Below are 27,413 nucleotides of genomic sequence, written 5' to 3' on the forward strand. Positions count from 1 at the left end.
ATTGATTTATATAGTTTCATTTTGTAAAATAAAAAGGCTTTGTTTTGTAGGCTATCCTCTTTCTGGTCTAACAACATTTTTATCTCAGAATTAAATATTTACAAATAAGATGTAAAAAGATGTAAATGGTTTTTCTTTTTTTAAGAAAAATGATTAGTAACAATATTGCCTTTATTCTTTAACTCTTCAGGTAGCAAGAATTTCTGTTGACTTAGAATGGTCCTAATATCATAAATTCATTGTGTGTATTAGATTATAAATTGTGTATATGCTACCTGAGGTATATAATGCAATCTAATATACAGGTTGAAATCTTTTCATCCAAAGTTTATTAAAAAATTTGCTAGCTCAGTTATAGAAATTTGGGCCCTGATCCCCATGAATTATTTGGGGTAAAAAGTATTTTTCTTCTATGTGTGAGGAGATTAATGCTGCATGATGGATTTGATGAGGCAAGTTATACAATAAAGAATGTTTGAAAGTGAAAAAATAATTCATACTCAATTATAAATCACAGTGCGTCTGTATAATTGAAGGAAGTGGTTTATTCTCTGTAGCCTGTGGTGTACTTTCTGAATGTACACCTGATAACTAGAATTTAAATGTGTAGTCAGATTCAGTGAAAAGACTTCATATTTGAAGTAATTTTTCACTGAAAATTTAACAGTGATTTCTTTGAATCTTATTTTTCTATGCATGTACCAATATGTACTAGCATATTGAAACATTTATAGGAACAATATGGTTGATAAGTGAACTTAACTGTAAAACTTGTTTTTGTCTTTTTCTAAATAACTTAAAATGTTTTTTAAGCTCAAGGTGTTTTGATCTGAATGACTTTAAATTGTGAGTTTGTTTTACATTAAGAATTTATTGTGAATTTATGTTGAAAATTTCTCTTAACCATATACATATAAAAAATTACTTCCATCTTTGAAATCTTTCAAATCAGCTATTATCTTACTGTTTTCCTCAAAGTCAAGGTAATGCATTCTTAATGTAGAAAAAGGGGAAACGGTTGCTCACGATTTTCTTACCCAAAGACAACAGTCTTGTGTTTTGCCATATTTTCTTTCCTTTTTTTCTATGCATTTTTATTCTTTGTTGTTAAGGTTTTTACATGCAGTTATTATGCAGACAAATGTATATCCCATATATATATTTTTTATTTGTATCTGTGTATATTCCTCTGCCACTCTGCACACATTTTCAAATGTGGATTCATTTTTTTAGATCCCATTTTGATTCAGAGAATGCTTTTAAAACTTTGATTAAGAAATTACAGAAGGCATTTTTTATATATATTTTACTGATTATGCCATTACAGTTGTTCTATTCCCCCCTTCTTTCCCCTCCACCCTGCATTTTTAATTTAAAATTAAAACTATTTTTCTGAACTAGTATTTTCACATCTTTATTGGTATTGTTCAAATTTGAAGTTACTTAATGCTGTCAGATAAAAAAGCTTACCTTTAAAAATTGTCCTTAGTAATATCTCTTATGTTTATTTATAGGTTTTATATGAAAAAGCCCAAGCCTTGGTTGTTTTTTATTGGGTTTATGAATATTATTTCCTCAGCAACATTTTCATTAATTAATAACCTATTTGATATGGCTAATACTATTAAATTTTCAAAAAATTTTCAGTTGATGTCATTTGGTGATTAATGATGCATGCGTGTGTGTAGGGGGAAGAGATTCTCACTGAATAGGTTAAATAGTTATTTTTTAAAAATAAAATTATGAGAACAGGAACCTTAAAAGGTCATCCGAACTAATTTCCTGGTTTGTGGCAGATCTTTAAATGTCTTTTTAGTTATGAAGTTAACACCAGTCATCCAGTGCTAGGTAGTTGCAGTTTGTGAAGAATGTTCAGCTGGTTTGACAAGTTGTATAACTTACACAAACCTCACCTCTTCATCTGTAATACTAGTTTTATACCAACTAAGTCATTCACAATAGTTTTTTTCTCTCCCAGGACACTTGAGAGATATAACACCTTCTTGTTAACATTAGTATTTGCCAGTGACAATGGTTTTCAAAGGGACAGAGGCAAGGGTGTCTTTGTTTTATTTTTTGATCTCCCAAGCTGAGAATCACTGGCTTAGAGAATATATTACTTTTTTCATATATAAAATCATGTAATTTTTTACATAATTTTACAATATGTTATCAAATGTTTGAGTGACTAATATGTGTCTGGCACTGGATTATATATTGTGGAAAAGAAGAAAAGTGCCCTTCTGGTTTCATAGGTTAGTTGGAGAGGTAAGGCACATTCTTTATGTTGATGTTTTATAATACAGACAAAACACGCTACATGAGGATATGCAATAAAGGTTTTTGGTTTCAAGTTATACCATTTTTGGACTGGAGTTACCATTTTCAAGAATTGGAGATAATGTGTGACCAGAAATTGACAGAATTCATGGCAGGTGCTTTCCCCACCTAAAGTCGGCCTAAGGGACGGGATGAAGGCGGCATGCGGGCGCTGCTTAGGGACAGCAGTGTGGCTTCCTGGTTTCCTGTCAGAAGCCTCAATTAGAAATCTTATTAAGCAGAGAATGGTTTGACTGCTAGGCTGTAACTACGTATATTCTTAGGAGATTCTGAAATGAAAATATTAAACCAAATCAGAACTATTGATTTTATTATTCACTATTATCAGAAGTGTCTGAACTGATCATTATGAACCTCACCAAAATCACAAAATCATAATCAAGACAAAGCATTTTGTAGAGGAACTTGATCAAGTATTTTTTATATACATTTAATTTCAAAATAAACCTGGTTCAGTTGTCTTGGGAAAAATCAGTTCCATGAGGAGATAATACCAGAAACAAGTGGAAAGGGGGAGGTGGGTGCCTGGGAAACAGCCCGGAGAAAGCAAGAGCAGAACTTCCTAATTAGGCTTGTGATCTTTAGGAGTTTACTTAAATTTTCATCTGCAAGTAATGGGTTGAATGAAATGACCTCTTAAAAAATATAGTCCACAAAACTGTGTGATTGTATAAATCTAAATTCATGTAAGGACTTTACGAGGAATGTGACTACGTATCTTCTGCCTGCCTCTTAGAATCCTTCACTGGCCGGCTTCTCACCTTTCATTGTCTGTAGGCTTTCTCATCCATCCCCGGTTCTTCTGTTGCTTTATGTGTTTAATAGTACTCTCCCTTCAGTTCTGTACACTTGATTATCCAGGTTTCTGTCCTGCTTCTTTGTCTTCAAAGAATCTCAAATTCATTGTGTTTTATATTCATATCTAATTTAGAGTCCTAGGAATTTAGATCTCTTTTTTTTTTTGCTTTCCTAACGTTTATTACCACTATTAATGCCTGTCCCCCTTTCCTCCTTTCCTCATTTTCTGTGCCCTTGTCCTTGCTCAGCTGCAGTCATAGCACTGGTGGTCTCCTGCAAAATTCTCTTACTTCCCTGTCTGTTTCTTTCTGTCTTGTCTATCTACATGTCCACCACATCTAGAACGAAAGCTACCTGAAAAAAAATAGACGATTACTCATCATTGTGTTCTTAGTGCCAAGAACATGTTATAATTTAACTTGAAAATTTAAAGATCCAATATAGTATATCTAGGAAGCGTTTAAAAAAGTAAGTCTTTGGTGGCGATGTCCATTTATTTAGGGGAAAGCCTTTTCTCTGTGCTGTGCTGTAATTTTGCACTTAATGAGAGGACCATCCAAGAGGAGTTAGCTCCTGACAACAGACTTCTCTTAGTTCTCTTCATCCTCTGGAATTTGTATTCTCCATTTGGTGATTACATAACCACCTTCTTTGCTGGAAAACTCAGAACTGTCCTTTCTGGCACCTCCCTTCATATGTCACGGTGTCAAGTGTTCCGAATTTTACCTTATAATGTCTTTTAGCTACCCCTTTCTCCATTGTTCTTCGATCAGTCCATAGTGTTTTTATACATATTAGCACAACTTACTAACTGCCCGCCCTTCAGTCTTGCATCCACAATCCATTTTTCATGCTATGGTCAGAATAAGTTTTAAAATCACAGTATGATATTCCAATGATTAAATTATTTTAGTGGCTCTTACATTTCAAAATCAAGTGCCTAAAGGTTGTTAATGGCTCTGAGTGAGTTGCCTGATTTTCTGTCCATGATTTTGTCTCACCAGTTAATCTCTTTCCCTGTGCCTCAGCCACGCTGATGGTGGTGTGTTCCCTGATCCCCTTTTCCTAATTTTTTTTTGTTCCAAGATTCATTAGGAACCTTTTGAAGGAAACCTTGCCTAGTTTTTTCACTGTGAGTGGGTTAGTGCTTTTTATATGCGCTCTCACCGTGCCTGCATCTGGCAGTCCACATTGTAATACTATGCTTGTGTCGTAGCCCTGTTAGACTTAGTTTCTTCAGGGTAGGAATCACATCTGACTCTGTGATCTGTTTATCCCAGTACCTAGCATCATGGCACATAGTTGGCCTTTCCTTCTTTTCTATCATGAATTAATATGTGCCTGTAGATTCCCTGGTGTCAAATGAGGAAAAGAAAGTTGATATTTTGGTGATATCAGAGACCCACAGATTGTTTATGTCGAGGTATGAAGTGTTGAGTACTTAATATATATACTAGGTATTGCTCTAAGCACATTACATATAGTGACTTATTTAGTTTCTCTACATCACTATTAGGCAGGTTCTATAATTGTCATTTCATAGATGAGGAAGCTCAGTACAGAGGGAAGTTAACCGATTTGAATTCACGAGACTTGTAAGTGGCAGAGCCTGGATTCAGCCCAGGCTCTCTGGCAGTGGAGTGCGTGTCTTACCCACTTTCCCAAACACTAAGTAATGGACGGATTGGAAGGTTTTGACATGTAGTGGTTACGGGCGCTCTTCTGTGGGAGCATAAAAGTATGCAAGCAAATTTACATGTGCTTTATCAGTAGTTTTACCTCATCGGTTTGGTAAAACTTTGTGGAATGAATCCAAGAGTCTTTGTTCATACAGTGGTGGGGTTGACCTCTGTGATTCATGCATTATCAAGAAGCCTTGACTTCCCTTGTATTACTAATTTTCATGAAAGTAATGGCACTTGCATGAACATGGGAATAGCATGGACCAAGGCCACAGATGTGAGATAACAAAGTGATAAACACTTTGTTATCCATAATCCAGGATTCCCTGGAACAGTCAGATCCAGGGAATCCTGGTCTACTTATGGAAGTAGTAAGGAAGAGATGAGTCTCAAAAGGTAACTTGGGGTCATATTTCAAAGAACTATATGAGTAGATTTTTTGTTGTTTGTTGTGCAGGGCCACTGAGTATATTTTACCCGATGAGTGAGATGATGCGAACCCTAGTGACGGTGGTAGGATGGGGTTTCGTAAGTAAGGCAGGAAGCAGACAGAGCCCGTATCTAACCTGCAGGCCTGGACCCCGAGGGCCTGGCCCAGGGAGGTGATTTGGCCCCACAAAGGGACATTTGGCTGTGTCCAGAGACATATTTGGGGTGCTGCTAAACATCTTACAATGCAGAGGACAACTCCCTAAAATATAAAAATACCCTGCTCAGGATGTCGGTAGTTTCAAGGTTGAGAAGTTCTACTGAGAATCCCAGAAGGACAGAATGGATTTTACCATGATTTATTTTTACCCTAGTAAAAATGCATGTTCAAAGAAATCACACTTATAATTACCTTTTAGTTTTTACCTTCAGTTCTTCAGGAATTTATCCGAGCATTGGAAGACGTATCAGGAAATGGTTTTGTACGATATACCAAATACTCGGGTGCTGGAAATAGAGAAATCCAGAAGATGCAGTCCTGCTGTCCTGGAACCCCGGAGTCGGAACAGGGGGTTGGTTACTACTGACACAGAGGACGAAATTGTTCAGAGCACTACTTTCAACCTTACTAGAAGTCAGAATATAAAATTGTCATTGAATGATTGATCGGATGAACTTTGTAATGTTGTTTCAAAACATGAACATTCCAGTGGACGTTTCAGTATTATGTTGTGATCAGGGTCACTGAAGGAAAGTGTTTGGGTTTGGGTTGTGGTACACTGATTCTAAGTGTTACTGCTAAATAGGTTTTAACTTAGTCTAAGAAAAATCAAGACAGAACACATTTCCAGAAGTACACTGTACACAGTAATAAGTTTTGATTTTCTCCCATGTCTTCCTGCCAGAAGTGTACCGGATGGTACTCTAGCCAACAGTGTCAGCGCTCTTCCCCCACTTCCTTTGGCAACACTGGGTGCTAATAAAAACGTAAAAATACCTTTACTTGCTCCTCCCCACTTCTCTGTCCCTCCGTACCCCTCTTCCACTGCCTCCTCTTTTCAGTTGTCCCCCCTCCCCCTGCCCCTCCTGGTCCCCTCTCCTTTTTTTTCTGTCTTCTCTTTTTTCTGCCACACTTCTTTGAGTTGTGTATTTTGATCTGGTCCATTTATTGCTCACTTTTTCTGAGTATTTTTTAGTAGGTTTGTAGGAGATCTTTTATTATATGTATTAACCCCTTGTGTATATTTCCCTGTATACTTTATGTTAATTTGTAACCATAATCAGGGAGAAATTTAAAATTTTTTATATAAGATTCATCAGTCTTATCTGAATATTATAAAATATTTTCCATGTTAATATCATTAATAAACAAGAAATTTATATGATAACACCATGGACATGATAGAGCCCTTTATTCAAATGAATGGCCAGTATTCCCAACAAAGTATTGGTAACACATCTTTTTCCACTGATTTGAAACCTCTCTGCAAATATTGAATTCTGTTTATGAGTGTCTATAAGATATATTTTCTACATATTTTCCCATATACTGAAGTATTATTATTGTTGCATATTAACAAATACAAATATATTCCTATTCATTGGTCCATTTGTAGATACTCTATTCTAATTCATCAAGCTACTCTTGTGCCTTTACCACATACTAATTTACTTCAGCTTCATAGGAAGTCTTGATATCTGGTAGTTCTGCTCTCCTGTCATTCTTAATTTAAGATTTTATTGTACATCCTCTCACATTTACTCTTCCAGACGAACTTCAGCATTGGCTCAGTTTGTGTTCTTAGATAGTCCCATTGATTACATTTTGTACTAACAGGTCATTCATGGGTTTTTTTTCATGACATTTAAGTAAATTAAAAAATATTAATACTAAATTCACGCCAAGGTATGGCATACTTTTTGTGTTCCTGTCCATGACTAGGTGCATCTAGCATTTGTTCACCCTGTAATCATGTAAAGTCACTTGAAAAAGGGAGATTAATGGGTGCAGCAGTATTCAAACGAAAAAGAATTGCAGGAAACGTACTGACCACAAACTTCAGCAACTACTTTTGATTTAGTTTTCTGGCAAGGATTCTACATGAATAATGGTGAGATAATTCCATAGAAGGAAGGTTTTGTTTGAAAATATTTTAAAAAAATTAATAGTTGAGTGCTTTCACATATATAATATTTGTTACAGCATCTTTGTGAGATAGACGATGTAGGTGGTGATACTCTTATTTTGCAGTGGGATAAACTCACTCTCTGGAATATGTGATGACTAGATCAAGGCTTAAGTTCTGGAATTTTCTAGCCATACTAGACTAGCCATACTAGATTTCTAGCCATAGTAGACTAATTAGAATTGATTATTTCCGGGTAGACACTATCTGTTCAATTTAAATAGTACCCTAAGACTGAACCTTGGGGTGTCTCAGTGGCTTGAGAAAAGTAAAGTTATTGTAGAATGATGAGACATAGTAACTGAATTTATGAAGACATCACATATAAGTTTTTATGGGTTTTCTTTTACCTAATTTGAGTGTGGCCTTCCTCATTCATAAACAGTCTCAGTAGTTATCTTTCCTAATTTAGAATGTTTAATACTACTTCTCTTTTATACTTTTTTACTTATTAGATGAGAAAAACAGAATACTTAAAAACAAGTCTATAAAAGATATTTTTTCTTTAAAAAAAAGCCTTTCGCCTTGGATGGTATAGCTCAGTGGATTGAGCGTGGGCCTGTGGACCAAACAACCGCGGTTCGATTCCCAGTCAGGGCACATGCCTGGGTTGCAGGCCAGTTCCCAGCAGGGTACGCACGAGAAGTAACCACACATTGATATTTCTCTCCTTCTCCTTCTCTTCTCCTCTTTCTAGAAGTGAGTAAATAAAATCTTAAAAAAAAGAAGTATTGAAAAAAAGGCCTTTCATGCAAAGTCTCAATTATATAGTCTTACTATAAGTTTATTAATCATTGCTCTGTCTTTTTCAAAACTTTGCCCCATTTATTAAAATAAGTGCCTTTTCTCATGTTACTTGTGTCTCTTTATTTTTTAGAGTCAGGTTAAATCTCATTTCATTAAGTTCTTCCATAATCACTCAGGTACATACTTTGACTTATCTTGCTTACTGTCCCTATAACTCATCTCCACAACTTTTATACTAACTTTTACAACTTTTATCTCTCAGTAGTGTATGAGCTCGTTGGTAATAGCCATCATGTGATTCATACCTTTTAAAGAATCTGGCTAGGTCACAGTTTGGGTGGCCTTCGGCAACTCTAAAGTAGGAGTAAAAACCGTCCCTTATGGGGGTTCTGAAGGTGGAGAGCATGTGAAAAGCACCTGGTGGAAGAGCGCATGAAAGTGCCTGTGGCAGGCGCCAAGTTGGCTTTCTGGATTCCAGATCTCTAAACGTTAGGAGGCAGCTGGTATTAAGTGCAAGAAGTAGGCAGAGCTGGTAAACTGAGGAGGTTACTGTCCCAAGAAGAGATCTAAGATAACTTGCAAAAACAATAGAGATCAACTCATGGTTTCAAAATTTAAACCATTAGGGTTTAATCATTAAACTCCGTTTATTGAATGTTTGTCATCAGAGCACTGTCTCACGGTCTGTGGACTAGGGGGAACGTACCTGTGAGGCAGTTTCTACCCCCCAAAAGCTAGTAGTCAAATACTGAATGTGTTTAAAGACCAAAGGAGGGAGTCTGAAGAGGCTGAACTATGTCAGTGTGCAAGCAGAAGGTTTCACTGAAATTCACAATAGTCTGAAATAGAAGGTTTAAAACTCTTTAGTGGGTGGTATTCAGATCCATAATAGCAGACTTTTTCCCTCTAAAAAAATACTTGCACTTATGTAACCAAAAGTTTGAAATAACTACATCTTGAATTTGATGTCCTATAAATAATAATCACCAGGAATGGAAAATATATTTATTATATCCCTGGAAATATATAATCATATTATGATTTCTGTCTATGCTGAGAGACTTTTTATGTTAGGATCCACCTATTTTTTAAAGTCAGAATTACAATATTTCAATGTACATAAGTGGGTCAAGAAATTTTCCTCATGCAAAATGGTTGGAAGGTATTAAAATGAATCAAAGGGAAGTGGGAGTTGTATAGCCTGGATTGAGACATTTTTGTGCTTTATGGTTCTTCTCCCCTATTCTTTTAACAGAAGCCAAAACTCACCTTGCCTCTTTTTCTTGTCTTAATCACGGTATTCCGCCTCCACCCTCACCCTTGGAACACTCATACACAAACGTCAGGATAATGCTTTCTGCGTCCTCCTGCTTAACCCTCACTCATCTTTCACTTCGCTCTGCGTTTGCTATAACTCCAGGAACGACTTTTTTCATGAAAAGCAAATCATCTATTATTTTCAGTGTTTTCCTGGTATTTTTTTCCCACTTCCTTTCCTTCATTTATGTCCTCTGAAACCTCAGTACCTGGAAGGTGAACTTTGTTCTCTTTATTGACTTTTCCGACATTGCTATTGCTCCATCCTTTTAATTTTCTTTAAATCTCTGCTCCCTTAAAGTTCCTGCCTTTTTGCCTGAAGCAGCCTTAGGGTAGTCCTCACTGCTGTCATCTCCTGAACAACCTCATGGCCACTTTTTCATGTTGACTGGAGACTTCGCAAGCTGGCTTACAGTTTTCTTCTCCATCCTAAGGTATCATGACCATAGATTACTTGTGCATCGGTGGTGGGTAAACACCAGGTGAGACACCTTGGGCTTTCAGTTCCTCAACCACCTCATTTCTAGTGATCTTCACCTCTTATCAGCAATTTGCTAATGCCCCCTTATTCAAAGTTGTAAATTTACACACTTCATCCTGACCACAATCACCTGGTTGTGCTTCTCTTGCCGTGTGACCTTTTCTTGACCTATGGAGCTCTCTGCTTTCCCCCAGTGTATCAGTACTCATATTTTATTTTTTAAATCTAGTTTAGGGTTTATGGTTTGTAATTTCAAGTTTCTCCCTTTGTTACTACCATCAACCACCTTGTCTTTCTGCTTGCTTTTTGTCCATTTGGGTAAATGCCTGGATGAGGCGTTTAGTGTCTTCTCTGTGCCTCTTCCTGAATTGCTGAGCACTGCTAGAGAAAGTCACATAGAAGTGCAGGTTGATTTCATTATAAGCTCATTGTTACAGATCTTACCTTAAGTGGGCTCTCAATATTATCCAACGGTTCTCCTAACTTTTTTATGTTCAAATCATTTTCTTTTGTGCAGATTACTGACAACTTTTATTTGCTTCACCAGCTTTTTACTTTCCTCATTTATCCTTCGTCTCAGCAGGTAACTAGCTGCTTGCTATGTTACGGAGTGAATAGAAGCTAACCATTAGGAATTTTCATCTTCTAGCTCCTCAACATACCAATCTGCCTTCTGCCTTAGTTCAGTTTCTCCCTGTGCTTTGAATCCCATCTTTTTCTCCCTTTTCAGAAATTCCAAAATATCTAAAATGATCTTTTCTCTCCCTAGTACTTTTCTACGTCCCCTTTTATTGCCTTTTCCGTCAGCTGCTCCCACGTCCCCCTTTGGCTGCCATTTGACCACATTCCTCTCTTCCCAGCCACACTTTAAGAGTAGTTTATGCACATCTGTACTCTCTTGTGTAAAGCTTTTGAGACCTGGATTGATTCAGAATTCAGCATTTTCTGGATTTAGAAAAGCATTAATATGTACATCCCATCTCTGGTATGAGCCCTGTGGTCATCACATTGTTATCCTGCACTAAAATTGATAGGTTTTCACTATAAATGGGATAAATAAGGGCTATGAATAGCTTCATGTCATTCCAGGTCAGGTTTTGCTTCCAAAGAGTTATTAAATAAGACAAAACCCTTAATTTTTCAGAGATTTTGCCTTTCAAAATAATGGATAGGAGATCATGGGCATATATTGCAACCTCTGTTTTCTTCCTCATATTTTTTTAACCCATCCTGGCTTTTACTTTCATCACTTCCCTCAAATGATTCTTGCTAAAACTGTACAAATGACCTTTGTCTAAAAGGATCATGTCACACTAGGCGTTTGTATGTTTTACGCCCTCATTTCTCTTGAGTAAGGATACCAGCTCCATCAAGCACTCTCTGTTCTTAGCCTCCTTGGCACTGTCCTCCCCTGGCTCTCTGCTGGCACCTTTTTACAGGCTCATTGCCCTCTATTCTCGTTCATTTACAGGCCAGGTTATTCCGGAGCCTTGTTCTAAGACCACTCCTCCTCGTACTCTACATTCTGTCCCTTGGTGATCTCACTCATGTCTGTGCCTTCAGTTACTAATTGTGTGCATATAAGTCATAAACACATGCTTTAGCCCAGACCGCTCCCTTGAGCCTGACCCTTTATCCTGTCTTTCCTCCCATACTCATTTGTGACCATCATTCTGGTGACTTTCAGTTCTTTTTGAACAAACATTGGGATCTTTGGTATGGCCTTAAGGTCCTGCATTGCCTGGCCACCGCCTTTCCTGCCATTTAACTGTGCTCCCTCTGCCCTTCTCCTTTTCCTCCCTCTGAAGTGACATCAAGCTGCCTCCTACACCAGGGCCAGTATGCAAGCCATCCCCTCTACTTGGAATGCTCTTCTTCCTCTGCAGTTAATTCTTACTCACATTTTGCATCTTTGTTCAACTCTCATTTTTCTACAGAAGTGCTTTAATTCAGGTGCTCTGTCGCAAAATCTTATAATACCCTATGCAGATTGGAACACTAATAATAGTTTTGATTCTACTTTTATTTTTTTAGATAACTTAATACCTTTTCCCACTAGACTGTAAACTTTCTTAGCACAAGGATTATGTCTGCTTTTGTTCACTATTGTATTTCCAGCATAGTGCTTGGCATATAGTAGTTGAATAACAAACATTTTGAATGAACGCTGTACATTTATCTCTTCTAATTTTAAAGTTTTCTCTGTGTGTGTGTACATACACACGCACACACATACATATGTTTACCAGTGTAGCATATGCAGTTTCTGTAGTTTTATGTGGACCCAACCCTGATGGCATTCTTCTTGAAAATTATAATGACACATGCTAAAGAACTTCATGAATTACATGATTATTATATATTTAAAGGATCCAGTGCATTAAGTCTTACTTTGATCTAGCTCTTAATTTATTCTGTGTTCTTAATTCACTTTTTCTACGTTCCCTCTCCCCCCACATTTGTTATAGATAGCATCTAGCTTACTAATCTAGTGTTGTGTGCAAATAAAATACACTCAGTGTTCAGCACAATTCAGCAGACTCAACTTTCTCATCAGTTAATAGGTATCACAGGATTAAAAATAGTGTAGCCATCTGTTAACTGACCGAACAGTTTTAGTATTGTGGAAGGGTGTGGCGGGGGAGGGAGACGGAGGGTCTGTGTGTGCTGTCAGAACAAGGCTTAGTGCAGAAACCGGCCTGTGACCTCTTAATAATGAAACTTAAGAGTCAGTTCAAAATTAGGAAGGGATTTGGTGGGGGTTAAGCATAATTAAGATCTGATAGAGGGGGTTTTCCAGACTAGAGTGACTGAAGAATTTTTTCAGCTTTTTAATATTTCACTACAATTGTTTAGAGAAAAGATATGTTTATAAAGACATGAATTCTGTGAAATGTAATTATCATAATATTTATGTGACATATAATATGTAATGTATGTTTCTAGAAGTGAACTTTAATTGGACTTTTATATTTTCCTCTTTCATTAGGAAAATCAGTGCATATCCAGTCATCTCGAAGCGAATCTGAAATTGTGCCAAAAGTTGCTAAAATGACTGTATCTGGAAGGAAACAAACCATGGGATTTGAAGTGCCTGGGTAAGGTGTATAATCCCCACCGTTTTTTGAAATTAGTTTGTCTCCTATTAGACTGTAAGAAAATTCTATTATTAACATGGAACTATCATATAGTCTTCGATAGATCATGATACAAAGAAAAGGGGATGAGAAATTAGACTTAATTCCAGACTTACCTAATCTGTGTTACTTATTCTATCTTACTGCCCATTTCCTTATATAAATTAAATTATAGCTACTTTAACAAAACTATGATTTTGTGAAATCTAATGCCGTGAGATAGAGACTACGTGTGCCACTAGATGGCGTATATAAGCAGCATTTGGGAATTACATGTACTGTGCAAGTTGGTCAGTCAAGTAATCATTAGTTTTTTTTGGTAATTATTTTAACACTTTTAAATTTTCACATTAAAATGTATCAGTGTAACAAATTTATAGAATATAAAATGGAACATGCCTCGAATTTCAGATATCTAGTGAAAAATGGTAATAAGTCATGCCTTGGTAACACTAATTATTCGTTCCTTTTCCCCTGAGTTTTTATAGACACGGGAAGTGGATCGCTTGAGGCTTAACAGCGCAGCTCGAAAACACTAACTTTTAGCCTCTTTAAAATGCTTTAGATTTTTAAATTATTCTCTAAATTTTTACTTACTTACATTTTCTTTGCAACTTAGATGGATGAGAAGCACTAGTGTCAAATATAAACAGTAGAGGATTTTTTTTTAACTTCCAAGAAATATAAACTCTGAACTTTTTTTCTTCCTTACAACATTCTTGTAAGTCAGTGATGTAGCATGCCTCTTGGTTAGGAAGAATCAGTGATCACCCAGTTCACTTATTTGATTTTTAAAAGCAAGACTTTATAAGATTTCAGATTTAGTGAGGGAGAGAACTCACTATATCTAGGACATAGTAGGTGTTCGGTATGTGTGGGTTGAATTATTAGATGAATGAAAAAGTTAACTTTTACTTTGAATAATTTTAGACCGTGAAAAGAATTTTAAATCCTGATACAGTCACAGAAAGCTTTTACTGTATGTCTTTTCTCTCTGAATTGGGATTGGGCTGTCAGAATCATAAATGCCTTTTTTACCTTTATGTCTGCAGTACCATTTAATTCTATTATGGGGTTATTTACATTGAGAGATAAATCAGTCACACAATTTCTTGTTCTAAGGATTTTATAATCATCATGCAAAAGGTTTCAGAAGTCTTAGAAAGCAGTATGCAAATAAGCTTTCCAGCATCATTTAAACAAGAAGAAAGATTAAGCTTCTAGGCTCATATTTCCACTTTTGAAAAGATGGTGTAGAAACAAAACAAACATCATTTTATAATAATAATTAAAATTACAAAATTATATCAGAAAGCACCCAAATAAATAATCATTCAACCAAGTTACTCTTTTTTTCATATCAGTCAGTAATTAGAGCCTAAAATCCAGAATGGTCATTTTAAACTTATGTTAGAGATTTTTCAAGGTTGAAAAATATTAACTTTTATTTCATAATATGCAGAACATTTTTATTGAGTACACACCCAGAATGCTTTCCTAATTACTTTAGTCACTTCCCTCTAACTGTATATAATTTAGTGAATTAATTTTTAGTTTACCTTAGGTCTGCTTAAAAAAGAATATTATCATGAAAGTGAGAAAAAAGCAAACTTCATGTTACTGAATTGTAAGTGAAAATAATCAAGTCAGACCCATGTTTTGTGAAGTCCTCCCTATCCCGAGCAGCCCCTGCCTGGGTTGGCGGGTGAGCCGAGCCTCGGGCCTCCGCCTGCTCTGTCCACCGTAGCCGTTCCTCCCCCATCTGTTTTCCATGTGGGAGTCAGCGTGTGTGGGAGGTTTCTGTAACTAAAACCAGGAGGCTGGGCGGCCGGAGATTGTCATTTCCCCCAGTTCTGAGTAGATTCAAAGCCTTTGTATGACCAAGCATATCTCTCTGTATCATGTATGTAGTCATTCCAGTTGAGCTTTTTTTAACTCCTACATACAGAGTTGTCATGTTTTGGTATTAAAACTAGCTCTGGACATTCAGACAAATGTTATACTTCAGATAAAAGTATAATCTGAGTTTTATTTTACTTATTTTGGCCTGTTGGAATTGTTTAAAAGAATGGGAGTATTTTTTACATTAGTAAATTTTTTTCTCTGTAGTTCAAGATAAAGCTAGTCTGTTCAAGCATTTTTTTTAAAAAAATGAATACCAAAATTGGCTAGTGCAGATTTGCAAAGCTAAATAAAATAGAAATGGACATGAATTTTGTAACAAAGTTACAAGTGTAACTGATCTCTCTCTCCCTTTCCTGAGGCACAGGATTAAGGGTCAGTGCCCTGAGAGGGGAAACTGAATCTCTTTTTCGGTACAGCCGGTAAGAAGAAAGTATAAATTTACTATTCTTACACATTTCCATTATGCTTCAATCTTAAGTGATTTTTATAAACTACTTTTTATATGTAGTTCTTTGCCACCTCTACATTAAATTGGATAGAATTGGCTTTATTCTTAATAACTGCAGTTTAACCTGTTCTTTGTCCTAATTCTACTTATCTGTAGTCAGTGAGGGGAAGGGAAACCCTATCACAGTCTGGTGGGTCAGAGCTCGGTCTGCAGCTGTGCACAGGGCTCACGGCTGCAGCGCTGCAGCTCCTGTGCAGAGCGGTCAGAGCGCTGATGGAGAACCAGGACCAGTGTTTACTTCGGGAGGCGCCTGCGTTGTCAGGGCGCTGGCCAGGTGGTCCTGTTTCGGCTTTATGTATCTCGGCCCCTTCCTAGAGTGCAAGCTTTTGGGAGTAGTAGATAACTTTCTCATTTTTATATCATTGTTTCTTCTCAACATCAGTGTTTAGTATATGTTGTATGTTTTAGTAAATTAAATATTTTTTAAATTAATGAACTGAAACCCCTTTGCCAAAAGTATTAAGGATATGTGGACATTTAGTGACAGCTCCCTTAAAGATAGTGTTGGAGCAAATGAGATTGTAAAGCTCTCTTCTGGTAAAAGAATGTGTTAGGTATAAAACTATTTTTTAATACTAAATTTATCTCCAGGAACACATTCAGTGTCAATTTGTAAAAAATGTCTCCTTTCTGCTATCTGTTTTGATAGGATTATATGGCTAAGTCTATAGGCTTAGATTTTGAATTTCAGTTCTTTTACAGGATATTTTCTTCTTATCGTTGTTTTGGTGGAATGTTTTTCTCCTGGGATCTTGCAAGTCTGTATTTGTGTGGTTTGGGTCAAGCTACTCATCATTTCTACCTTAACAGACTCCTACTACTTAGCAGAGGTTGTGCAAGTATAAGGAATATGATGAGAGAACTTCTCTGCACTTTGACGTTATAGGACATCAATGGAGTTGGTTTAAACACTCTTTTCCTATCTCTGCTTTCTTTAGAGTAACTGCTGAAGAAAATGGTCATAGTTTCCACACACCTCAAAAAGGACACCCTAGTGAAGATACCAGCATGGCTGCTTCAGAAGTTCTTGAGACCATTTCTAAATCAGCTCTTCCATCCCATACCATTCAAGCATCAGAGGAGCAGAGTTCAACACAAATGCCAGTGAAAAAGTCTAGCAAGCTGAGGCAACAAATAGATATCAAAGCAGAGCTGGAGAAGCGGCAAGGAGGGAAGCAGCTCCTCAACTTAGTGGTCATTGGTAATGTCCTTTGTTCCTCTGGGCTCTCAGCTCTGCTACAGCCTGACAAGTTTCTGGCTGCAGCGTGGAGACTCTTGTTTCACTCTGAGTTCCTCTGTGGGTGTAATGGACAGAAAGCAAGGGGGCATTGCATCGTGCTGCTTTCTAGTCACCCTGGGTGAGATAATGCTAACTTGGTCATTAGGCTTTGTTGTGATATTTTCATTTCATGAACATTTTAAAAATGGCATGTCTTGTTGACAATTTTAATTTCCAAAAATCAGGGACATTCCCCTCCTCTCTAATAAGATACGCTCTTTTCCCTCCACTTAGATGTTTTAAATATCATTTAATTAAAAATTGGTATTTATTACTCTAAACACTGATGTGAACTACTGAATTATATATTCATGCAATGCCTCGATGTAAGCGACTTCTGGAAAATGTACCTAGTATTAATACTGAATCAATTTTCCTTAGGTCATGTTGATGCTGGGAAAAGTACTCTGATGGGCCATATGCTTTATCTCCTGGGTAATGTAAACAAAAGAACTATGCATAAGTATGAACAAGAGGCCAAAAAGGCTGGCAAAGCTTCGTTTGCATATGCATGGGTCTTGGATGAGACTGGAGAAGAAAGGGAAAGGTAGTCACTATATTTCAAAATTTTCAGTCTGAAATGATATGTAGTCTCTTAATTAAGTATGTAAAATGTGTTGAATATGTGTGAAACATACCATGAACTATTTTAGACTATTTTTAGAAAAGCACTTTCAACTATTTGGGAAGTATTTTTATTGTAGTTTTCATTACTACATACATAATGAATCTACATTTTTTTACTATTCCAACTTCTATGAAAATAAGGGAACATTTACTAAAAATTGTTTTTAAAAAAGCATTGAAAACACTTAGCTAATTATTCAGTGGGGGAAGTTTCTGTTGTTACTTCCCTAACTGTATGTCAAAGTGACTTGATTTTGAATTAAAATTATGAGTAAGACTCTTTAATTTTACATCAGGTTATAAAGGAAAGGTAACTTGTTGTAGTAAACTGTCTTCTGTCTGAAATCAAAATGACCAGTAAATGCAAATGACCAAACTTAATTCATTTTATAATTTTTGTACTATGTTTTTATGAGACAAAAGTCAACAAGTAATTACACCTGTTTCTTGCCATATAAATTTAATCCACACAGTCACTTCTGTATCTGATACTGTGTTCGGTGCTAATATCAGAGAGATTCTCGTGGGAGAGTGCAGCTCTGGCAAAAAAAATAGTACTTCTTTTGAGGTCTTTTTAGGGTGGTGGTATACCAGGCCTGTCTGGAAAAAGTCCCGCCATTGTTACTGTAATGAGAACTGTTTGTGCAACATCAGTGTAACCTGGCAGCCAAGGATTGTGGACTGGAGTGCCTGTGTGTGAACAATGGCAACCTCACTATAATAGTTAGTGGGGGCAGAAGATGCCATTGAGTGAGCATGTGCACTGTGTGACTGTCACATTCAAAATAACTGAGTGAGTAGAGCAACGAATCTGCATCAAATTTTGCCTTAGACTTGAACATTCCTCCACAGAAACTATTGTGATGATTCAGAAGGCTGCAGCTATGGGCAACTCGTGATGGGCAGCTTCATCACATTTCACTCATAGTATTTTGTGAAACATCAAATTGCACATGTGATTCCCTACTACAGCCCAGATTTGGCACCCTGAGACTTCTGTTTTTTCCCAAACTAAAATCACCTTTGAAAGGGAAGAGATTTCAGACTATTGATGGGATTCAGGAAAATATGATGGGCAGTCAATGGTGATTGAAAGAACTATGTGAGGTCTCCAGGTGCCTACTTTGAAGGGGATGGAGGTACCTGTGTACAGTGTTTCTTGTGTCTTGTATTTTCTTCAATAAATGTCTCTGTTTTTCATATTACATGGCTGGATACCTTCTAGACAGACCTCCTATATCACCTTAGAACTGTTAGGAATGGGGTAGGCAATAGCACCTATGTGAGGGAAGAAAGAGGACACCTTAATGAAGCGAAAAGGCAGATGTTTTAACTGTATCAAAATAATTAAAGACTGAAAGTCCTAACTCAGTCCTAACCTCAGAAGAGGTTATTCTCTGTTCCCTGATGTCTTAATTCTGAATGTGATTAGAGAATGTATTTGGATTTTCATGCTTTTTATAAGTATGTATTTTTACTGGAGTATTGGATAGTCTTATATAAGGTAATTCTTAATCAAGGAGATGACATTATTCCTTAGCTCTTCTGGTAAATAAGAATTTTCTTAAGTTGTCATCTTCAGTTTGTATATAGTATCACAAGCTTGTTTCCAACCTTGTAAGAAAAATTAGTAGGATAGTTGCAAATTTTTAGAAAACTTATAGGGAAAAATAGTAGAAGACCAAGTAATTTTCATCTGTCAGTTTACCACGCAGATTAAAATACGTAACTTTTCTTTGTGTCATCTGTTAAGTAGGTAAACAAATTGAGAACACTCTAAGTTAGAATGACTTGCTTGAATTTACTTAATATGTGAGTTGAGCTGGAAGGTAAGATAATAATCTTATTCCTAGAATAATCAATAATTTTAGTGTTTTTTCGAAATAATATACTTGCTGGTTATCTGCCATATTTTTGTTGCTGCTAGTTCTCCATTGTTCAGCATGGTGGAGTTTTTAGAATATTCCTTTATTCTGTGGAGGGGAGAAGGTTCCAGATACATAATGGGAGTTTTAACTTACTACTATATGTTCCTTAGTAACATTTCAAAGATATGTGTTGCTTATCCCAGCATGGTAAATATTTATAAATCCTCTGTTCTGCTTAAATGTTGAACAGAAATTAGTAAAATGAGTGACATATTCACATCCTTAGTCTTACAAATCCAGGCCAGAGCTGGGCCAAAGGAGTATGTTGTAGTTAAAGAAGTCTTGGGAGAAGCTTGGAATAAGTCTGGGATCATCACTAATCTAAAAGCAGTTATTGGGGGGAGGGTATTAAAGAGAATAAAGCATCATTTTCAGAAGCTCAAATAGCCCGTGGTTTCAGACTAAGCTGGAATGACTGGAGTAAAGAGACCCACAGTGAGCTTACTGCTAGGATGAACATGAAATGTATCCTTGTAATTGTTGGGATATTAGGTGGTTAAAGGAAGAGCTCATTCATTACTCCAGATTATTCTGGGCAAACCAGATGAATGATCACCTAGTCCATTGCCCACATGATTCTCATCCAAATTCCTGAAGTCTAGAATGACTTAGGACCTTCGTAGACCCTCCTTGGGCTTTCTTATCATTTGAATCTATTGTACATTTTGTGACTATGGTCTCCAAGAAGCATGAGATGGGATATGAAACAAATTACTGTTCATCTTTATTAATTTTTTTAAAAAGTGGGCATCTCTTTTGATATTTTTTGTTTTCTAAATGTGTAACATACTGAGCAGTCTTACAAATGAAAGTTTTATAAGTTTATTTCTGTAATTAGTGAAGCATAAACATAAGAACAGGAGGAAAAAACTACCTCCTGATAGTGGTCATTCCTCATTTTACTGTTTGTCATGTGCAGTGTTCACTGTTCCCTTTTTTGAAGATGCCCCCATATATCTTTTTTTTTGTTTGCAATCTACATTGCTTGCTCCCCTGCACAAAAAGGAAACGAGAAGTATCTATTAAGTTCTTGCTGTAGCCACAACTTTGTTTTAAAGCTGTATGGCTTTAGTACTGTTGCAGCAGAAATTCCACCCAAAAATGGTAGCTTATTTTCTCAAAGTGATAGACTATTTAATGAAATAAAATTTCTATTATTACTTAAGAATTTAGACTGTCAACTTATATTATGAAATAATTTAATCCATAACACTGACTATTTATATAGTACATTCTAACCACTTAATTTTTTTCTTTAAGGGGAGTAACAATGGATGTTGGTATGACAAAGTTTGAGACCACAACCAAAGTTATTACATTAATGGATGCTCCAGGCCATAAGGACTTCATTCCAAATATGATTACAGGAGCTGCCCAGGTACCAGATGTTCCCTTAACTATCGTGCAGTAATTGTACCTAAAATTTCCTGATGCTGAGGATAAATCCTAGAGTTCTAACTTCTAAAATATTAAAAAATTTTAACTTTAAATAAACTTTTAAAAATAGAGAAATATTTTTATAATTTCTTTATTAGTACTTTATAACACCTTTTCTAATTTATTATAAAGAAGAAATATGTAAAACTATGAATTTCTTTATAGTAAAAATAGTGGTAAAATGCTTACTGAGGTCTTTGTAGCCTTATATTTTATTTATTGGTGTAATTCATTTTGACATCTATCTTTTTACTGTATTTATATTGAAGTCCTAGATATTTATTAAGAGTTAATTTATATAGAAGTAATGAAGCTTGGGAGTTTCCCCTTGCAGTTTATTTTCTTTATAGTGTTAAAAAACAGTCACAGTTTGTAAACTGACATGATCCTTAATAAAAATACTGAAAAAAAAATCAAAGTAATGGGAACAATAAAAATAACGCTGTACTTATAGGACATTGGTTTCTTTTATGGTAAATGATTCCTGAAGAACAGGGAGGGTTCAGCAATTGACCTGTGTCACCTGGCAAAAGTGGGACATCAGCAATTGACCGTTTTCTTCTGCTCATTAAAAGGGAATGTTAATATGAGCATTTGTTAATCTAAAAAGGATGTTATTTGAATAAATTAAAATACATTTGAAGACAGATGAGAAAGTATTTTAGAAAGTTGATATATAATTCCAGGGTATTAAATTTAAAGTTCATGGACTGATGAGATTAATAAAGACTGGAAAATAAAAATCACTCTTGAGTTTAGTACCTAATATGGGCAAGCACTATACTACATTTTTGGTATGTATTAGTTTAATCTAATTCTTATAACAACTCTATGAAGTACAGATTATCCCCATTTTAAATCAGTATTTTTCTCATTGCATTTACCAAAAGATACAGTATATTTTTTTCTTTTTCTATATGTATGTATCTCTGTATGTGTATATATACATATGTAAGTATGTATGTGTATATTTTTTTCTTTGTTGAATAAATATTTATTGAATACCCACTGTATTCCAAACACTATGGTAGGAAGTATGGGGTAAGATAGACTACAAGGCACATTTTGATAGATTAATGGGAGTGGCAAACACCAGAACAAGTATTTCCAGTAAAATAGTTTTGAATTCTGGAACCAGAGCAATCTTAAAGGTCATTTATTCTACATTCCATGGAATTAGGGTAGGAAGGATTCTGGAGATTATCTTATTGAATGTCATCATGTGACAAGTGGAGAAGTAGACCTGAAGCTGTTGAGTCGTTTACCCAGTCTGCAGGGTACTGTGGTGGGCTTTGGGGAGACGAAGAACCGTGCGGGGCATGCCGCCTCCCCTCCAGGAAGTCCCCGTGTAGGAAGGTAAGCCGTGGAAGGACACAGAGTGACAGCACTGCACCGCAGGCAGGACGGATGCGGTGTCACTGATGAGGAGAGAGCTTTATACTGAGTAAAGAGGCTGTCCTAAAAGTGTGGAGCCAGTTGAGCTTTCAAAGATAAACGGTTGCACAGAAAGAATGGAGAGATTGACCAGTAATTTTTTGGAGAAGGTAATAGGAAAGACGGTTAAGAAGAATACTGTGACCTTAGTATTCTTAGTAGGTATCTTAGTAGGTATCTTAATACTAAGTCAATGAATTTCAGATTTAACCTCAGATAGTAAATGTAATTTGACAGTTGTCAGCAAAACCTGATGAGAGAGATTTACAATTTGGATATGGATTTGGAAGTCAGGGCTGGGTGTGTTATGTAAACTCTACTAACACTCTCCTCAGTATTTCTGTGAAGTGAGTAAATGATACCCAGAGAAATTACACAATTTGCTTGACGTGTGATACCTGCTAATGACATCAGTGAAAGGGCCAGCTTCCAAATTGGTTGCTCCATTTTGTGCTCTTAACTAATAGTCCCTGACCAAAGAACTGGGTCTCATTCAAGAAATTAGAGTCCACCATTGTAAGTTATGAAGAGTGGAAATGAACATTGCACTTTGGAAGTAAAACAGAAGGAATATTTAGGTAAGAATAAAAGGAAACAGAAATTGAAATAATAGTGTAAATTGCCCTACCAAAATATGTGCGTGATACTCTAAATGACTAAGTTGTGTTCACAGCAGTGTCTGATAAAGTCTTTACTTTAAAGATGACCATCTTATTTCCCACTGTGGTGAGGATTATATGATGATGTATGTGAAGTACTTTAAAAACTGGATAGCACAAACATAAGTGTCATTGAGGAAACAACAAAGACCAAAGCTATTGTGGACTCCATTCTGACCAAAAGGCCAGGCAACTTGTATGGATGGAATGTCAGATTGAGGTAGGGCAATGATCACGTACCATTCTGAGATAGTCAAAGAGGGAATGCCAGATTTAGTCACTGTATCCTGGATTACGGAAAAACAGAGAACAGGTATGCATGCAAGGCAAAAACTATGAAAAGGAAAAATGAAAGAGTTCTTTTAAAAGTGTCCTGACAGTGCATTGAGAAATAGTTGGTGGGAATGAACATGGAGAACATCTATGGTTGCGCAGACTTTGCTGCACATTTTCAGAGGCTGCATCCACTTGATGCAGGTGGGATCAGGTAAGGAAGCATCATCACACAGGAGAGCGGTGGGAAACCGTAAAACTAGTGTCTGTAAGGCTAGTGCAGAAAATGAGCTACAGCTAAGGTTTGCTTTTTTTCTTCTTTTGTGTAATCGTGTATGAGAAGAGAAGTCTCTTTCATTTGATTCTTCCAACGGTCCACAAAGGTTATTTGTTATTCAAGGTTCTTTTTCAGTGGCGGTGGAGGGTGAATGTGCTATTTTTTGATATTTATGTATTCAGTTTTTCATTAGTATAAGCAATGCTGTGACGTTATCTTTGTAGATCCATAACTACTTATTAGGGTAAGTTCCCTGTGGTTGAGCTGATGGGAGACAAAATATATATATATTTTAAGGCTCTTGGCACATCCTGTGACAATGCCCTCCAGAAGGTTGTACCCTCAGAGTCCCACAGGCACGGTTCTCTCTCCACCCTTATGGTGAAAATTTACTCTTTTCAGTCTTTGCCAGTGTGATCTGTAAAAGTGGAAAGAGGGAGGAATATGTTGTATTTTTAATGCCTTTTTTTGTTTCTTAATGAATTTGAATTTTTTCATGTTTTTGGTCATTTTGTTTCTTTAGCAAATTGTGTTCTTTAGCTCGTTTTTTACAGCTATGTCTTTTTTTCCTTTCTTTTGGTAAAGACTTATTTGATCGTAACCTTTACCTTATATATTACAGTTATTTGTCCCTGTTTACTTATGTTTTAATTTTGTTTATATTTTTTCTCCACCTAGATATTTTTATTGTTATTTAATCAAATACGGAATTTTTTTATTCATCTTTTTTTCTTCTGAATGCTAGTACTTTTATTTAATGTAAAAATTTTAATCCATCAGTGTAATTCTTTGATTTGCTTTGTGGTTTGGTGTCCGGTTAGAGTCTGTATTTCAAATCTGACCAACACAATTAATTAATTGAATAATCTGTCCTTTGAATTAAAATTCTGTAGCCCTGGCTGGTGTAGCTCAGTGGATTGAGCACGGGCCTGCGAACCAGACAATCGCAGTTCAATTCCCAGTCAGGGCACATGCCTGGGTTGCAGACCAGTTCCCTGCAGGCCACTTCCCAGCAGGGGACCCATGAAAGGCAACCATACATTAATGTTTCTCTCCCTCTCTCCTTCCCTTCCCCTCTAACCATAAATAAATAAAATCTTTAAAAAAAAAAATTCTGTGACATTATTTGCAGTTTTGATTGTTTTTTCTCCTTAGGCAGATGTAGCTGTTCTAGTTGTAGATGCCAGCAGAGGAGAGTTTGAAGCAGGCTTCGAGACGGGGGGACAGACTCGAGAGCACGGGCTGTTGGTCCGTTCTCTGGGAGTGACACAGCTGGCGGTTGCAGTCAACAAGATGGACCAGGTATTTAGAGGCTTTATGAGAATTCATTCTAGGTGCTAATTAAGATGCTATTCTGCCATATTTTGATGACTTAGAGGTGACTAGTGTATTTTATTAGTTCAGCTGCCATATTTTAAAAATTAAATTCACGATTCTGACATTAAATAAAGAAGATATGAGTAACTTTTAAGCAAAAAAAGTCTTATATTTAAAATGAATTAAATTATCTTAAAAGTATTTTCATTTTTAAAGTAGTGCACATTTATTTTAGTGTAAAGAGAACTTAAAATAACATATTTCTTTTAAAAAATTATATTTTATTGATTATACTATTACAGTTGTCCTGATTTTTCCCCCTTTGGCTCCTTTCAACCCAGCATCCCCCCTCCCTCAGGCAATCCCTCCACCATTGTTCGTGTCCATGGGTCATGTGTACAATTCTTCAGCTACTCCATTTCCTACACTGTACTTCACATCCCCATGGCTATTCTGTAACTACTCATTTGTACTTCTTAATCTCCTCATGTACTTCTTAATCTCCTCACCTCTTCACCCACTGTCCCCCCCTCCTCCCATCTGACAGCCTTCTGGTAACTAACTTCTTTTTTCTTGCTTTTAAGAGTCTCTCATTACCTTTAACTTTTGACCTTATAATAATGATGTGTCTTGGAGTGTGACTCTTTTTAGCTGTCATAATTGGGACTCTCTGCACTTCTTGGACTTGTTTGTCTATTTCTTTCACCAAATTAGGGAAGTTTTCTTTCATAATTTTTTCAGATTTCCAATTTCTTACTCTTTCTCCTCTCCTTCTGGTACCCCTGTGAGGCGAATGTTGGACCTCTTAAAGTTGTCCCAGAGGCTGTTTATAATATCTCCATTTGGGGGGATTCTTTTCTCGTCTTCTTGTTCTGCATGGTGGTTTTTTGCTTCTTCATGTTCCAAATCATTGATTTGACTCTTTGCTTCATCCACTCTACTGTTGTTTCCTTGTAAATTGTTTTTATTTCAATTAGTGTATCCTGCCCTGGCTGGTGTAGCTCAGTGGATTGAGCATGGGTTGCAAACCAAAGGGTCGCTGGTTCAATTCCCAGTCAGGGCACATGCCTGGGTTGTAGGCGAGGTCCCCAGTAGAGGCCAAATGGGAGGCAACCACGCATTGATGTTTCTCTCCCTCTTTTTCTCCCTCCCTTCCCCTCTTTCTAAAAAAGAAAAAAAAATTAGTGTATCCTTCATTTCTGACTGCTAGTACTTTTTTATAATGTTGAGGTCCTCACTGATTGTCTTGAATATCCTTATAAACAGTGTTTGGAACTCTGCATCTGATAGATTGCTTAACTCCATTTCATTTGGCTCTTTTTCTGGAATTTTTATTCATTCTTTCATTTGGGCCATGTTTGTCTGCTCATTCTGGCAGCCTCTCTTTGTTTCTATGTATTAGGTAGAGCTGCTGTGTGTCCCTGTCTTCATAGTGTGGCCTAATGTCAGTGTCCTTTAGGGTCCAGTGACACAGCCACCCCTATCACCCACGCTGGGTACTTGAGGTGTATCCTTCATGTGGGCTGTATATACCCTCCTCTTGTGGTTGAGCCTTGATTGTAGTTGACAGGTAAATAGGAGGGATTTATTCAGGCCAGTCAGCTGCCAGGATTGGCTGTGACCAGTGACCACCACCCTCCGCCATCTGTGGATGATCAGCTGTGCAGGGTCAGGATGGTAGTGCTCCGATGTAGTCTATAGTTATCCGCTGGGTACACTGGCCCTGGAGTTTCCTGTGTGTTGCAGGTCAAGGTCAGGCCCCACCTGTGTTTCACTCAGGACACTCTGCCTGAGCTACAAAGCAATCTGAGATGGCTGCTACTTTTGCTGGGCTTGGAGATTCCCAGGGGAAGCCAAGCTGACACTCTAATCTGGCTGCTGCTAGGGCTCACTGAAGTCAGCTGTTGCTTGTTTGATAGCATTTAGTAGCCAAGATGAACTATTCTTCTGCAAAAGCAGCTTGGGTGGTCCCTAAGTTGGGTGGGGTAGAGCCTCTGTGGATCTCCAAGGCAGATCAAACAGTGTTAGCCAGGTTGATGGAATCTCAGATATGGCACCAGCCTACTGGCTCTGTTGGGGTGGGTTCAGCAGAGGGACGGTGGCCTCTTCTTATCCCAATGCCTGCGAACCGCTGATACCCTTCGAACAGGGAGTGAGTCTAAATAGGTGAGTCTGTGTGTGGGTTCCCCAAGAGGAACTGCCTAGGGCTCCGGCAGCCTCCTCCACCAACTCAATCCCCAAAGGTTTTTGCAGCCAGAAGTTATCTTCCTGGCACTGGGACCCAGGGCTAGGGGACCTAGTGTGGGTTTGGGAGGCTTCAATTCCAAGATATCCCTCCTGAATATTTATCTGTGTGGGTGTGAGGCCAGCCTGTTCCCCATCTGTGCCCCTCCTATCAGTATGCATGGGTATAGCTTCTTCAGTTCCATAATTGTCAGACTTCCATTCAACTCAGTTTCATAGTTGTCAGACTTCCATTCAATTTGATTTCTGATGTTCCTGAGTAATGGTTGTTCTATATTTTAGTTGTAATTTTGATGTGGTTGTGCGAAGAGGCAAGCCATGACTGCCTATGTTGCCATCTTGAATGGAACTAAATAACCTATATTTCTAATGATCTTTTCCCCCTAAAAACTTTATGCTTTTCATTTT

The 27,413-nt window shown here is 37.0% G+C and overlaps 1 protein-coding gene across 2 annotated transcripts in view; it reads left to right on the top strand.

Moving 5' to 3' along the window:
- The window catches only part of HBS1L (HBS1 like translational GTPase), an 85,840-nt gene that overhangs the window by 37,569 nt on the left and 20,858 nt on the right, over positions 1 to 27,413 (top strand). For both annotated transcript variants that reach the window (XM_037163012.2, XM_053664953.1), the window contains 5 exons: positions 12,970 to 13,078; positions 16,469 to 16,731; positions 17,191 to 17,356; positions 20,625 to 20,742; positions 24,600 to 24,746. In XM_037163012.2, coding sequence (XP_037018907.2) covers positions 12,970 to 13,078; positions 16,469 to 16,731; positions 17,191 to 17,356; positions 20,625 to 20,742; positions 24,600 to 24,746 — 803 coding nt within the window. The remainder of the gene's footprint in view (positions 1 to 12,969; positions 13,079 to 16,468; positions 16,732 to 17,190; positions 17,357 to 20,624; positions 20,743 to 24,599; positions 24,747 to 27,413) is intronic.

The sequence above is a fragment of the Artibeus jamaicensis genome, unplaced genomic scaffold, assembly GCF_021234435.1.
Source record: "Artibeus jamaicensis isolate MK-2021 breed Jamaican fruit bat unplaced genomic scaffold, CSHL_Jam_final contig_387, whole genome shotgun sequence".
In the NCBI taxonomy this organism is placed as follows: domain Eukaryota; kingdom Metazoa; phylum Chordata; class Mammalia; order Chiroptera; family Phyllostomidae; genus Artibeus; species Artibeus jamaicensis.